The sequence below is a fragment of the Gekko japonicus genome, unplaced genomic scaffold, assembly GCF_001447785.1.
Source record: "Gekko japonicus isolate JY-2015 unplaced genomic scaffold, Gekko_japonicus_V1.1 scaffold1330, whole genome shotgun sequence".
NCBI classification, from domain to species: Eukaryota; Metazoa; Chordata; class Lepidosauria; order Squamata; family Gekkonidae; genus Gekko; species Gekko japonicus.
The window spans coordinates 120,311-134,620 of record NW_015161437.1 but is presented as its reverse complement, the minus strand read 5'-3'; the positions used below and the strand labels follow the sequence as shown (position 1 = coordinate 134,620).

The following is a 14,310-nucleotide window of genomic DNA, read 5'->3' as shown; positions in this document are numbered from 1 at the left end:
GCAGGGATTCAAAGCCGGGAGTTCCAGATCCTAGTCCAACTTTCTGACCACCAGAATATTCTGCCCAGGGCCAGTTAGGGCTAGTTGATGGTTACAGCTAGAAAACTGCCTGACTTCTTCCCTTTGTATTCTGTGCTTCTATCCACAACTGAAGTTACTCTATACACCTACTGCATCACTGAACACAAACACGAAATCAGGAATGTGCTGAACCTGGGTTTGAACAGGAAAGAGAAGCCACCATAGATCTAATGGTCATGGTGATAAAGCATATTTATATTTTATTGTAATTTATTGTTTTTAAATTATATGTTATTGTTTTAACCTGGCACTTTATGCCCCTGTTAGCGGCCCTGAGCCTTCGGGGTAGGGCGGGATATAAATGTAAATATAAATATAAATAAATAAATAAATAAAACATACAGCCATTTCACCATATAACAAATTTTGCATGGAGCCCCCTCAACCTACTTGATCAACATTTCAGTTTGACCAAGCGGATTCTGAAGTGGTATGTAGACGATAATGCAAAAATTCCATATAGCATCATGACCTTGTGTGTTTCATGAACTCTGGCTATTTTCTCTTAAAGTTTACATGACATTGCTTTAAAAAGTTCTGTTTTGAGATCTCCCAGGACTGATTCCACCATATATGAAAGCACTCCTTACTTGATCAACTGTAGACTTTATGTCTACTGGTTTAGAGCAGAATTATGTTATATAGATTTCTGCACTCTGGTAAAGATACTGAGTGGCTTCCTTTTACCAGTTATAACATCTGTTTTCGATTTTTAACCCACTGACTTCTATGTAAACAAACATATTTTGTAATAGCCCTTTTTACTAAAGAACAGTAACTGATAGCAATCCCTGTATAACTCTAATCGCAGACGTGTAGCTAATACCTGTTAAAACCAATTTAAAGAGCAATTAACTATCAAGCCCTTTCTTCTACACTTTCAATGTTTCTGAATCTGAGTGATTTTTTTGTTTGAACTGGTCTGACAACAGAGCACAGACACTCAGTAATTGTCAAACAAGAATGGGTATTGCTCTCTGCATATCTAAATTATGGCTAATAAAACAAGTTCATTAAAAGCAGGTTTGTGATACTGTATCTATGCAACTCCTGTAAAACAATACAGTTAACTCTGGTAACAGAGTCAATAATGTGTCAGGAGGGAAACCACTATTTGGCTTTTTCTAGCCGTCCAGTCCACCTTTCCAGAAAGCTTGTCTTCTGAAACTTCACATTCATTTTCTTAATGTTTTTAACCTAGTGTCTGTGAAATTTTTATTGCTCCCTAGCTGAAGACATCTGATCTGAATGTAACCACACACCTCTTTGCTCAGCAGCAGTTGTCACAAACCATTATAAATTATCATGCTGATAGTTTGCATTGCTGGGAAACCGGAAGAGTTCCATGAATTCGAAGCACTGTGAATCAGTGGCATTCTTGTTTATTAACCATATATAAAGTTTTACAAGATTCACGATAGCTACATTTACACAGTAGGACATTAGAGTAAACAAATGATACAGCATGTAGACCTATGCCTGGAAAACTTTTAGAACAAGCCATAGACATGGAAAAAAATAATAAGTCCATGTTTCATCTTTTCCTCCATTCATTTTTAACTATATCCTGCTTCTTCACAAAACATGAACTATTAATAATAAATGTGTTTTCAATAACACACAATAATCCCTAGGCACTTCACACGCTCCCTGCACAAGCGGATCCCAAACTCTGAACTCATTCCACATAAAGCAGCCATACAATTCTAGCTGTTTTTCAGGACAGCACAGAATTTACTGCGGGGAATACACCCTTATATTATATTTTGGATTTTTTAAAAGAATCTTGATTATAATGTGATACTTAAAATTCTTAGAGAGTATTAACTGCATGCATTATGTTGATTGTATCTCTTTCCAAAGCACTTCTTGGGTTATTCTGTCTTTAGTTTCTTTCTTTTTTCTTCAAAATGGCATGTTTAATTAATGACGGTTCTAACTTTACTTACAAATGATGAAAGACGACCCTTTGCTCACACATGATCACTTATTCATATAAACCTTCAGCATGAGATTTACACAATACAGTACATCACTTTCTCTGTAGAAACAACCAATAGTTAAGGGGGAAAACTGGATTTCTGAATACATATAGGATCCTTGTAATATAAAGTCATGTAACACATTAAACAAGGATCTAGATCTGTTAGCGCGCATGTAGGGCACAAACCTGTTTTTTTTCTTCCTCTGCCCATTATCATGAGGCTGATGTAATTTTGGTAGTCCAGGAGGACTGAAGTGCTCTATTTAATATCAGTATCTGCAAACAGAAAGTGAACTTTGGTCCCAGTCACACGGGCCGGAAAATGTGGGGGGAAGCGTGGCTGTTTGACCCGGAACAAACTAATGTGCGGCCGCTGGATCACACGTCCCGCCGACGTCCCATGGTTCGGGGGGAGGTGCCAATCACATGACAATTCTGCGGTGCAGCAAAGAAGCAGTGCAGCGCGATCACAGCAGCAATGGCTAGGTGCCGCTGCCATGGCAAACAGGGTTGTGGTTTTTTAAAAAACCCGAAGTGTGTGCATGCGCTGTTGGGTGCATGTGCACATCCCGTGGAGACTTGGGGAAAAAAACCTTTTTGCGACGGGACATAGGCGGGCGCTGGATGCCATGAACTACCACCGGAAACGCGATCAGACGCCCGCCCTTGCCCCGCGGTTTCCGGAAACTAGTACCTCGGAGGTACTAGTTTTTTACGCCGCATCTTCAGCGGGAAGTCTCAGGTTAGCCATGGGAGCTCTACGCTTCCCAGATGTTGTGGTGTAATCGTGCCCGGAAAATCCACCTATCTTCCGTCTCTGCAGCGTGGCTAATGCTCCGTGTGACCGCAGCCTATCTTTTGTTAGCACAAAAGAACCTCCATTCAGAACTGTAATGCTTTCCTCCACACCTCTTAGGGCAAAACTGTATGCTCTCAGGCAAACACTGATCCCTAGCTCCACACATGTTTTGCAATGGACATTGCCCCCCTGGGGGCAGTAATTTCAGAGTGGATAAATCTGGTTTGGGGGGAGGGGGGATTGGTCTGGAGAAGAAAGTCCACCCATGATTCTTCCCTACCCCATTTGCTAACTGAGATAGCCCTGCCCCCACAAGATCCATGTGCTTGAATGCTGACTTTGGCTGCGATCAGATGGCTACATCTGCATCCCGTCTGGTACTTATTGCCCTCCTGCAATCAACCCTCTTCCGTTGCGGTTTTCTTGACACTGGGAAAATCAGGTACTTTACGTTTGTTTCTGGCTCACCCTGCATTTCCGCCTGTCTGGACTGCCTCCTAGTGATTTGAAGCAGTTTAGGACGTCCAAATGTTTTCCTTGCACTTTTGCCATTTTTTTTAAGTTGGTGATGTGCACATGACTGGATCAACCCTCATGTGTTTCAGCTCTCTCCTGCCTATAGCTTTGCGGCACATGGAGTAGGGAAGGGGTTAATGACAAGATGAGTTTGTTTCAGAGAGGGAGGGAGAGGGAGGGAGTCTGAGAACAAAGCTGCTGACTCCAGCTTTGCTCCAAGCTTTTAAATAAAAACGCCAGCAGCACACAGGACACAGGATGAAGCTTCTCTATTCTCCCCCCTCCCATGCTTTTAAACATTTGAAACGTGGAATTTCTCAGAAGCACAGTTTCAAAAACACTACCCTCACATTGGACTCCATTTCCCAGCAGCCTCCTCCAGCAATCCCATTGGCCACCAGCTGCTTCCATTCTGCAGGGAGTTTGAAGTGCTGATCCCCATCAGTGCTTATGCGCATGCTTGGAAGACTAATGATTTTTAAAAAGCTGCCTGATTGCCCCACTCCCTGGCTGCTGCGTCTGATCGATCAAGGATGGGGTGAAGGCACAGTGAGGAGGGTTAAGGGGGTGAATCTGATCAAAACTCAGTTACAAAAAAACCTGATCAATTAGAACTGCAGCCACACTGGATCAAATTGCCCATCTGACTGCAGACTTTGGTCACGTTCACACGGGCAATTTGATCCATTGCCCTTGCTGTTCCCTTATGGATTTAAAGTGCACAATCAGACAGCAACATCTATCGTGCCCCAGTCGCCTGAGTCCCCTTCCCCCTCCATTGCTGCGAGTTTCTTTGATACCTGAGAAAGTCCAGTCCTGTTGGTTTGAGCTGGTTTCAAAATGGATTTCTTGCTGTCTGGTCGCACTGTTGGCACCCAAGCCGTCAGGCAGGTCTGACTGGTCTCGTTTTCCGGCCACCATTAAAAAAAACTAGTTAGCGATGAGTGCATAACTGCACATTTGCAGCTCCCCCCCCCCAGTGGCTGCTCAAAATGTTCTTTCTTTTTAAAAACTCTCAAAGAAAGATGCCTCTGTTCTTCAGTTTTTTCTATCCTTTGGGGGAAGGGGTAAATTGAAAAGATTATAGGAAGGACAGCAGTGAATTCCATATCCCAGCATTCTCAGCAAGCGCTTGTGCGCATGCTCAGAGGGAAAACTTTTAAAAGTAATGGCTGACAGCCTCATGAACTACGTATCCCAGAAGGCTCATCCCTGCTTGTGGGCATGCTCCTAGGACAAACTTCTAAAAAAATGGCTGATGGGCTGACTCCGTGCTTGGTGCTGTCTGATCACGGCCAGTAAAATCACTTTGAAGAGTGCTAAAAGGGGTGAGTCTGGTCAGGATTCTCTGTAACAAAATAATCTGGATTTTACTTGTGAGGACGTTTCCACAACTGTGAAGTGATATACAGACAGAGGCTATCGCTTAGAAATTTGGGGCAAAGCTCTGTCTCTTGGTTTCTCGGATTCCCAATATACTGACCACAGCTTTCAGACAAATCATGATCATTTTACGAGTCCTGCCTGTTAGCAGTCATTGCAGATTATTATTATTATTATTATTATTATTATTATTATTATTATTATTATTTAGATTTTTATCCCGCCCTCCCGCCGGAGCGGCTCAGATGTTGTAAGGTGGGAAGAAGTGGATAGCCTGTTCCCCTCCCTGCCCAAGCAAATCCTTTGTTTGCCTTTGCATCCTCCTCTACTTAGAGGGAGTGGACAGAGGGAAAAGCAGCTGCCATTACTGGCCAGCCCACCTGATCAGAAAAGTTCCAGGCAGAATGGGCAAACAGTGGCAATGGCTACATTTACTCAGCACATCTTCCAACAGCTTCCAACTTAAACAGGGACCCAACAGATGCTGCCACTGCTTGCTCCTCTGTCCTACTTGGAAGCAGATGATAGAAGAAACATGTTCACGAAAGGAGGGGACTGTAGTCACTGTCATGTCAGTATAGTCACATGGACAGATTATTGGATTAGGATCCGAAAGACTCAAGTTCAAATCCACACTCTGCCATGGAAGTTGGCTTGGTGATTCTGGGCCAGTCACCCTCAGCCTACTTATCTCACAGGGTTGTTATGAGGATAACACAGGAGGCTGTGGGACAGGGACATGCGGGGCATATGACACTGGCAACATCTCCACGTCACTTCCAGGTACAACTTGGAAGCGAAAATTGGTAGCTCTAGGAATCAATGGAAACTCTGTTGTAAAACTGGACATGACAATGGGTAGCTCTAGGAATTGCTAGAAACTCTATGGTTTCCAACAATTCCTCAAGCTATTCATTTTCACTTCTGGATTGTACCTGGAAAAGACGTAGTGGCACAGAGAACACTCGCATTTTAAAAATATTTTTTCCTGACACTGTAGCTGGAGACCTGGTAACCCTAGCAGGATGGAAGAATGCTGTAAGCCACTCTGGGGTCCCATTGTAGAGAAACTAGAGTATCAATAAATGTTCATATTTATGAGTCCCATTTGATAATGATAATATCATCATGTCCACATAATTAGAACTAGAACCTGAGGTAGTTCAGAGCAGAGTCAATTAAGTCCCACCAACAGAATACTAATCTCTTCAAATATATTTGTATTTTCAGATTTTAATCTGCTGGATTTGTTACCCTTATTTCTGCTTGCAGATCACATTAAACACGGCTTTATTTGTTTACAGGACTTGTGTCCGGTTTCACTAAAATAGCACTTAGTTGGATTGCAGTAATACCTGCTGAACATATCCAGCTGTGGTAATAAAATGAATACCTAGTATTTGGAAATCAAAAGTTGCTTAATGCCAAAAATCCCATGATAGACGAATTCGTGCATTCATCTGTCTCCTCATCAAATATTTGGTGAAAACAATATGACTTTCTTAAGGAGGAAGGAACTTTGAGACCTTGCAGAGTTTTGGACGTTTATTATGAAGAAACCACTTCTTCTGCATGTATGTTCCTAAGCATTTGGCACAGGTTCCCTCCCTCAGATTTAATGGTCATGGTGTAAAAGTCAAAGGACCTGAATTTAAAAGAGGACACAAAAATAACTCAGGAAGTCATTCAACGAAAGGCCAATTTAAACTGTTCTGTCTATCTAGATTCTGCCCATAAAATTACCCCATCCTCGCTTGACAACAAAACTGCCCAATTAGAGGGGAAAAGAGACATTAATTAGGTGAGTTTCAGAGACTTGAACTGAAGGGAGCTAAGACTTCTCTGAAGAAAGGAAGAAAAACAATTTACTTACACCCAAGGGCAAAAATACACGTAGCACCAGCCAGGAAGGGGTTTTTTTTTGTTTATTCACTGCTATATATTATGCTGTATTTATAATTTTATTGATATATTAGTAAACAGTAGAGCCCATGTATTTTGTGAGCACTAGAAGACTCTAGGGTTGCCAACATCCAGCTGCAGCCTGGAATTCTCTTGAAATTACAACTGATCTCTAGACTACACAGAGATTATTTCCCCTGGAGGATGGACTCTATGACACTATAACCTGCTGAGGTCCCCTTCCCTCTTTAAACCCCACCCTCCCTAGGCTCCAGCCCAGGTTAATCTCCAGGAATTTCCCAACCCACAGCTGGCAACCCTGGCCTCACTCCACCGTGAAGCCCACTGGTGACCTTGGATCTGTCACTCTCACTTAGCTTAAACTACCTTACAGAGCAGTTATAAGGATAAAATGGAGAAGGGGAGGACCCACATAGGCTGCCCTGTGTTCCCTCTAAGCTGAGTTAGTGTGAGCTAGCTCACAGGTTTTTTTAGCCTCTAGCTCATACATTTTTGTCTTAGCTCAGAAAGGATGGCTCCAGAGCAAACTAGTTTATGCAGCAGCCAAATCACTTGCTCACAACTTTAATGTCAGTAGCTCACAAAGTAGAATTTTTGCTCACAAGACTCCGTAGCTTAGAGGGAGCATTGGTGACCTCTCTTAAGGATGGACAGGAGAAAACAAAATGTAAATAGATATTCATATATTGTACAAATGCTCCTTCAAGAAATTGTTCTTGGCAGGCTTGTAGCAATCACTGGAACACAGGGCAGGAGACCAAACTGTGGAACAAGCAGGCTGTGAAAGATGATTTAATGGGCTTCTACAAAAAAGAGCTCATAGAAAGTTGCCAGTTTTGTTTTCTACGCTACAGCTTGCTCATGCTCTCTAAGGTTTATTTGAAAAATATACTATCATTTGATGGAGCGAATGTGATTAAGGGATACAAGCAGTTGATATAAACCCAGAACTTCTGTGTTAAAATCCCAAATCAGGCAGTAACAGTACATTCTTAAACAGAGTTATACACTTCTCAGTCCACCAAAGTCAATAGGCTTAGAAGGGTGTAAGTCTAGTTTAGGATTGCACTAAAAGACACTTATAGTCTCATACATGAGACTATACATATTATGCTGTATTTATAATTTAATTTTACACGAGGCAGTCCACATCACAGGGTTGGTTTGACAACTATTATGTTTCAGTCCAAATGTTCACACTCGAGCTGCTTCAGTCCTCTCATTTTACAATCACAATTCAATTTTCACACAGGGAGCTGCGTGTTTGAAGGCACTTACAGATGAAAGTCCTGTGTTTCTCTTTAGAACTTCTTGATCCATTAGGAAGACATTATCATGAGTTTCTTATGGGTTTTACTTTCACATAAGTAACTCTGACACACATATGGAGTCCTATGAGAGTGCTATACAATATTAGCCAGTAAACATTTTAATCAGAACTATGGTGTATAAAGGAGCAATCCTAAATAGGTCTCCTCACAAGTACTCTCCCATTATTCAGTATGGTTTATTTCCAGAAAACTGTTTTTAGGATTTCACCATAAAGCAATGTGATGTGCATTCATCCACATAATACTGTGGGTACATTCCACACAGTCACTATATCTAATAGTATATTGGCTGTCCTTCATGCAATTCATGAATGCAGAAAACCTGGGCCATCCACAAGGCAGGGGGCTCTGCTTAGTGAGGAGAAACTCCTGGCATGCAGAAAATGTGACTTTGTAAATTAACCAAACAAACTTAAAAAGAAGTCTGATAATAACTGAATATGCTCCAAAATAGATAGAATGTTCATAGTAACTTAGTATTAGTTAAATGAAGGGCAGAGAGGGGGAGAGAACCTTGTTTAAGCTTTGAGGCAACAGAATTCTTGGAGGGGAAATTTCTAAATTGTTTCCCACCTCATGGGCTACCAGCTTATAAATATTTATCATGCATCCTTATTACACTCTTAAATCCATGATAAAGTCACACGAATATACACCCTTCTGCCATCATATAAAAATGAACAAACTGCAATTTGTAAACAATAAAGAACTTTATTTTTGAGTTTCATGACTTGTATGAAATCATTCTTACCTTTTGTAAACATTTAAAAGTTGTTTTCTCTAGTCAGACCTGCTCAATTTTAATTTAGAAAAATAACTTTTCCCCTTGGTTCCACACAAATGCTTTTCCTACTAGCATAATAAAAACCACACCCCTCATTATCCTCTTTTTAAAAAAGAAATCTATTATAAAGTTACATGAATGTGTAGCCACTCCCATCCAATAAAGAGCAACCAGCAGCATGCTTGTTTGTTTGTTTTCCTTAAAGTATCACAGCGTGCCTAAACCACTTTTACTGCCATGGAAATCGAAGAGGAGCCCACAATTAAAAATGCAGAAGCCGAGGCTTATTTTCTCCCTACTTTCCTCACATGAGTATTCCCGCCCCATTCCACATCATTAAATGATTTCCAAACACTTAAGAGGAAAGTTTCACCGGAAATAACTGCTAATGGATCCATGTTTCCGACAAAGACAGGCAACAGGATTACAAGATTATATCTAAAACAATCTTACAGAGTGCCTGACACTCAGTAAGCACTTGCTTTAATATCTTTACCACAAACATATGATCCCGCTCTGGATTCAAACCTCGGAGGGATTCGTTTTACACACTGTTCTGCACTCATCAGCTGTTTCTCCCCCACCCCCTCACACACCACAGCACGGTGGAGATTTTTGTCCGCTAGATGGTGCCATGGCTCCCTCAACAGACTGTCTCACTTACTTGCATTCTCTGTCCTCCAAATCAAAGTGAGGGTTGAAGTTGATCATAATCCTCTGGTACGGTTGAGGAGCTTGAATCAGCCATTCACATTTTTGGCTTGGATGATACGTATTAGGGTAGCCAGGCGAAGTGAGATACCCAGGCTCAACAATTCTTATAGTTTCACCGCATTTATCTGCAATTTAACAAAAACAAAATTCCTGCTCAAGTTCATAATCTTCAAGTGATCAAATATCTCAAAGGCCTTTCAGTCAACATTTCCTCTCTGGCTGTTTGTTTTCCATGCCTGATTTTAACAACAGTCTTTTGGATAGGGATGCCAGCCTCCAAGTGGAACCTGGGGGACCCCCGAATTACTGCTCATCTCCAGACTACAGAGATCAGTTCCCCTGGAGAAAATGGATGCTTTGGAGGGTGGATTCAATGGCACTGTACCCCAGTGAGGTCCCAGTCCTCCCCAGGCTCCATCCCCAGTTCTCCAGGAGTTTCCTGGCAACCCTACCCTGACCACTTCCACCAGTAGCCTGAGGGGACCCTGCCAACCTACTTTTGGAACAGATCAAGACAGGTCGCCCTGTTTGTCTGTAGCAGCAGAAAAGAGTAAGAATCCAGTAGCACCTTAAAGGCCAACAAAATCTGTGGGAGGGCATGAGCTTTCGTAAGTCACTGCTCATGAAAGTTCATACCCCACCACGAATCGAGTTAGTCTTTAAGGTGCCACTGGACTCTTACTCTTTTCTGTCTTTTGGAATTGATCATTTACAAAGAATTCATTACTGTCTTCAGCTCCATGCCATCATTTTAGATACTGTAAATTTCAAAACAGAATGCCAGGGCCAAAGGGTTTTTTACCCAAAGGAAGGCCTTGATTACTTCAAAGCACCCTTGGGCTGTTGGTAATCTCTTGTTCCAAGGCTGCATTATTCTAGGAAGCTGTGCTGTCCTTAAGTAACAGATTTACATACAGACAGTGACTGAATGGAACAATGCCCTTTGATCCCTATCCTTAATTTTTGGATGATATCCTGCTCTATGTCCTTAGATAGTGGAGCTTGTTTATAGCAACCTCTTCTCCCCCCCCTTTTATCAGATCGTAAATCTAAGCGGTTTGAAGTTATCTGTGCTCTTCAGCAACAGACTGTCTGAGAACAAAGTGTGTTTGCCACCACAGAAGCAATTCAGCTGACTCCTTGAGGTAATCGCACATACACACTGCTTGAAGTTCCTATCAGAGTAATGAAACTAACAGCACAACACACAGTTACTTTCTAATTGCAAAGTTGAGTAACTTAGTTGTCTGAGTGCTAACAGACATATATTGAGCAGCATATGCTTGCCCCCCCCCAAGTCTTATTAAGGTTCACTGAAAGATGAAAACAAACTGAGGTACGCCAACATCCACCATCACTTGTATTATGGTTTTGTGGTAGGTCTGCATAGAACACTTTTAATTATTATGGACTTCTTCCCTCACTGTACACTACTTTTCAGCCTGTGAAAACTTTACTCAGACATCAGACAAGCAGGCATGCGCTAATTAACACATGGAAATATATCACGTTTTCCAGGTAATGGCACATACAACTTGGTATTCTGTATCTAATAGCATTCTCACGAAAGGAAAAAAAATGACATTCCTGTTTCTGACATGTGTTTATAAATGTGCAGAGTTTTATTATAGGAAAACCAGGCCAAAGAGAAATGAAAGATGAAGCGCACATCAAAAATGCATAAACTATAGACATCACAGAAAACATTTGCCATGAATTAGAGGAGACGGGGTTAGTGTGTGCTATGTTTTTGTTCAATGAATGATCATTTCTAGGTCGGTTGTACAGGCAGTTATTTATTCCTGCCTTGACATTTTCTTGTCGCAATTAAAGAGTTAGGAAGCAACAGCCACTGATATTCATCTGCAAACCTCCTGTGTATGGACTGAGAGGGAGCCTTGCATGAGCTGCCATGTATGGCAGACTTGGAAAAAACAACAACACAATCCCGCCTCATTAAGTCCACTCTAGCTCTATGCAAACAACATGGCAGAATCTGGCAGCTGTTAAATGAGTGAAATAAACCAGCGCTGTCACTAGTCACTTGATAGAGTCACTTCAGGAGACACTGAGGTAAGCTCACTTCTGATGGGGCTACTTTAATCGGTAACTCCTGGGAAAGTGATAGCATAATGAGATAATGTGGGGGAGCCACTAGACTCCCTGGCTCTGTGAAATCTCCCTTGCACTTTATTAAGAGGAGCAGCTTGTAATAGCTTTGGACCATTAGTCCCAAACAGGGTTAATTAATTAATTTAGCAGACACTAGTAGTGGACGGAGCTGGACGTGGCGTAAATGGGCCTGCTGAGTTACAGAAGAGGTTAATGGTTTCAGTAGCTTCTTGTATTATGTCCATAACTACTCAGACTTCCTGGCAGCTCTTTCCTGTGCCTGCCCATTCAGCAGTTCCATTCAGCAGTTAAGAGGCTGATATTAGTTGTGATATCCACACACAACTCAAGTCTACATTGTCCCTTTTATGTCTTTCGTTCAGCCCCCCTCCTTTGACAATCTCCATTAATCTGATGCTGCCCCGGCCAATCAGAATGGAAACACAGCCACATGACCCATTTACCTTTGCAAAGAAAGATTTCAGGTGAAATGACAAAGAGAGCAATCCTAAACAGGCCTACTTGGAAGTGAGTCTCATTTTTATTCAATAGACCTTACTCCCAGGAAAGAATTCTTAGGATTTGAGCCAAAGTCTTGTTAATTACACTCCCTCCCCAAAGGATTAGGCCAAACTGGATCTCAGGCATGGCTCACCTGCAAATATTTCCCTCTAAGGGTTTCATGCTGGTTATGATCACTGAAGGACAGAGAAAGAACTCATTTCTTGCTAAATGAGGCAATTTCCTCAAAAATATATTGGAAAAAGGATTAATTCCCATCATAAAGTGTGATTTACATCCTACCCTGTAAAGGACATCTCACTTGTGGACTTATTAAAACAATATACCATTCTAAGTGGAGGATGCTCCATTCTTTTAATTACCCTGATTGAAAAACCTACTCAGAGTCAAAGTAAATATTTGGTAATTGGCTAATAATAATAATTGCTCAGACTTTGCTCTGGGAAGGGAAACCGACGAGAACTTTCTTTAAAGTCTGCTAGTTAAATGTCAAAAAAACTCCTACAATTAGAACATTTCCAAAGCTGCATAATTCAGTGTGATATTCTGGGTGCCTGACACTGTTGAAGGAAGGAAGTCCTCACTGCTTGGGAAGCGGCTTCCCAAGCGCTGCCTCAAAGCCAGATACAGTCTGTGTAGGGGGGTGCGTTTCTTAGAACGCTAGCTATGAACAGCACACCTGAGACTGATCTAGCACAAGCCATGTGCATTCATCCCTTTCACTTAGATTGGAGAAAGATTAGGAAACGGTACCTGCTGGAACACAGGAGATGCAAAATAGCTCCCCCTCCCTCCCGAAACCCTTGTCTTTGAAGTACTCAATTATCTTTCAGGTTCTAAAGAAGAATCTTGTATAATTGCCACAGGGAGGGAAACATTAAACTAGTTGTCTTCCCAGGTCTCGTTAAAGCAGCCAGTCATGAGTTATAAAGTATTAGGTTGCTATCTGGAAAGCAAGGCTGACAGACAATTGCAGATGACTGGGTGTAACCCTGAATGAATATCGAGCGTTTTTAATTAAAGTTGTCCCCGGTCTAATTTCTGAGTGGCAGAACGCAGCCCGTCTCATGGCTGGGCTGGGCTGTCAGAGGTTCAGGCTTAAAAACACCACTCTACCTGCTGCTACCTGGACGTGCTTGAAAACAGTTCCCCGCTCTTCAGTGTCCTGCCAAGGGTGACCATGAGGGCTGCACAGTGCAGGAGGAGTCCCCAGTCCATGTTCCTGTCTCAGTGCAGAAGGATTAGAAATAGAAAAGACCCTCTCCGGCTGGCACGCAGAAATCCCACCTAGATCTTAAATCCTCGGGCAGGGCAGGTTAGGATCAGAAGCCGGCTCGGCCGGTGGCAACCACAGCAAAGAGTCCCGCAGGTAGTCTGTGTGTATGTTATAAGGAAACCGCTCCTTTTGTGTAGTATCTCCTCAAGTCTCCTGCATCCTGTCATTCAGCTCCGGTTTCCTCTGCCTTTTCCCACACTTGATCCTTTCCCAAGCGTCGCTGCCCTGGCCATTTCCAAATATGACTGGGGGGAGGGAAAAAAACTAACAAGGAAGCCACAAGAGCAGGGAGGAAGGGGGAAAATCCTTTCCGGCTTTATTCTGCGGGCTGCTTGAAGAACTCTCCAAAGGGAAGGGCTTCTTCACCAGCGGAGAAGCGGGTGTCTGTTGCGCGGAGGGAGAAGAAGGGGGAGCAGCGATGAGGTGGGCGGAGGCGGAGGAGAGGAGTTTCCCCCCAACTTCATCCCTCCCTAGACTAGAACTGCCCTCTCACACCCCTGGAGGAGCCGGCCTCGGGAGGGAGGGCAGGGCGCGGGCGCCGGTCTCCCAAGCGACCCCTTCTTCTTCTTCTTTTGGGGAGGCGTGTGAGTGGGAAGGGTCTGGAGAAACAGGGAGACGGGCGGGTGGGATGCGACGTCTTCTTCTCCCAGCGCTGGGGAGCTGGCTGCCTACTGACCTGGCTGGTCCCCCAGGCGCCTGGCAATGGGACGCCGCCTGGCCGGTCGCGCCTCTCCCCGGCTGTCAATCCCGGCTGGCGGCGGCGGAAGGCAGGAGTGCCCCAGCGCCCAGGCGGCTCCTTCCAGCAGCCTGAGGAGCAGAAGCGCAACTCAGTGGCAATAAGAGCGGAGGCGCCGCCGTCGCCCAAGACCGGAGTCCCCACCCCCG

General features: G+C 43.2%; 1 protein-coding gene across 1 annotated transcript in view; it reads right to left on the bottom strand.

Annotated features, from left to right (window-relative positions):
- NRP1 (neuropilin 1) overlaps nucleotides 1-14,208 on the bottom strand; it is a 184,759-nt gene extending 170,551 nt beyond the window's left edge. Inside the window, exons 1-2 of the mRNA XM_015428988.1 lie at nucleotides 13,302-14,208; nucleotides 9,466-9,641 (exon numbers count right to left, since the gene is read on the bottom strand). Coding sequence (XP_015284474.1) covers nucleotides 9,466-9,641; nucleotides 13,302-13,367 — 242 coding nt within the window. The 5' untranslated portion in view covers nucleotides 13,368-14,208. The remainder of the gene's footprint in view (nucleotides 1-9,465; nucleotides 9,642-13,301) is intronic.
- Between the last annotated feature and the right edge of the window lie 102 nt (nucleotides 14,209-14,310).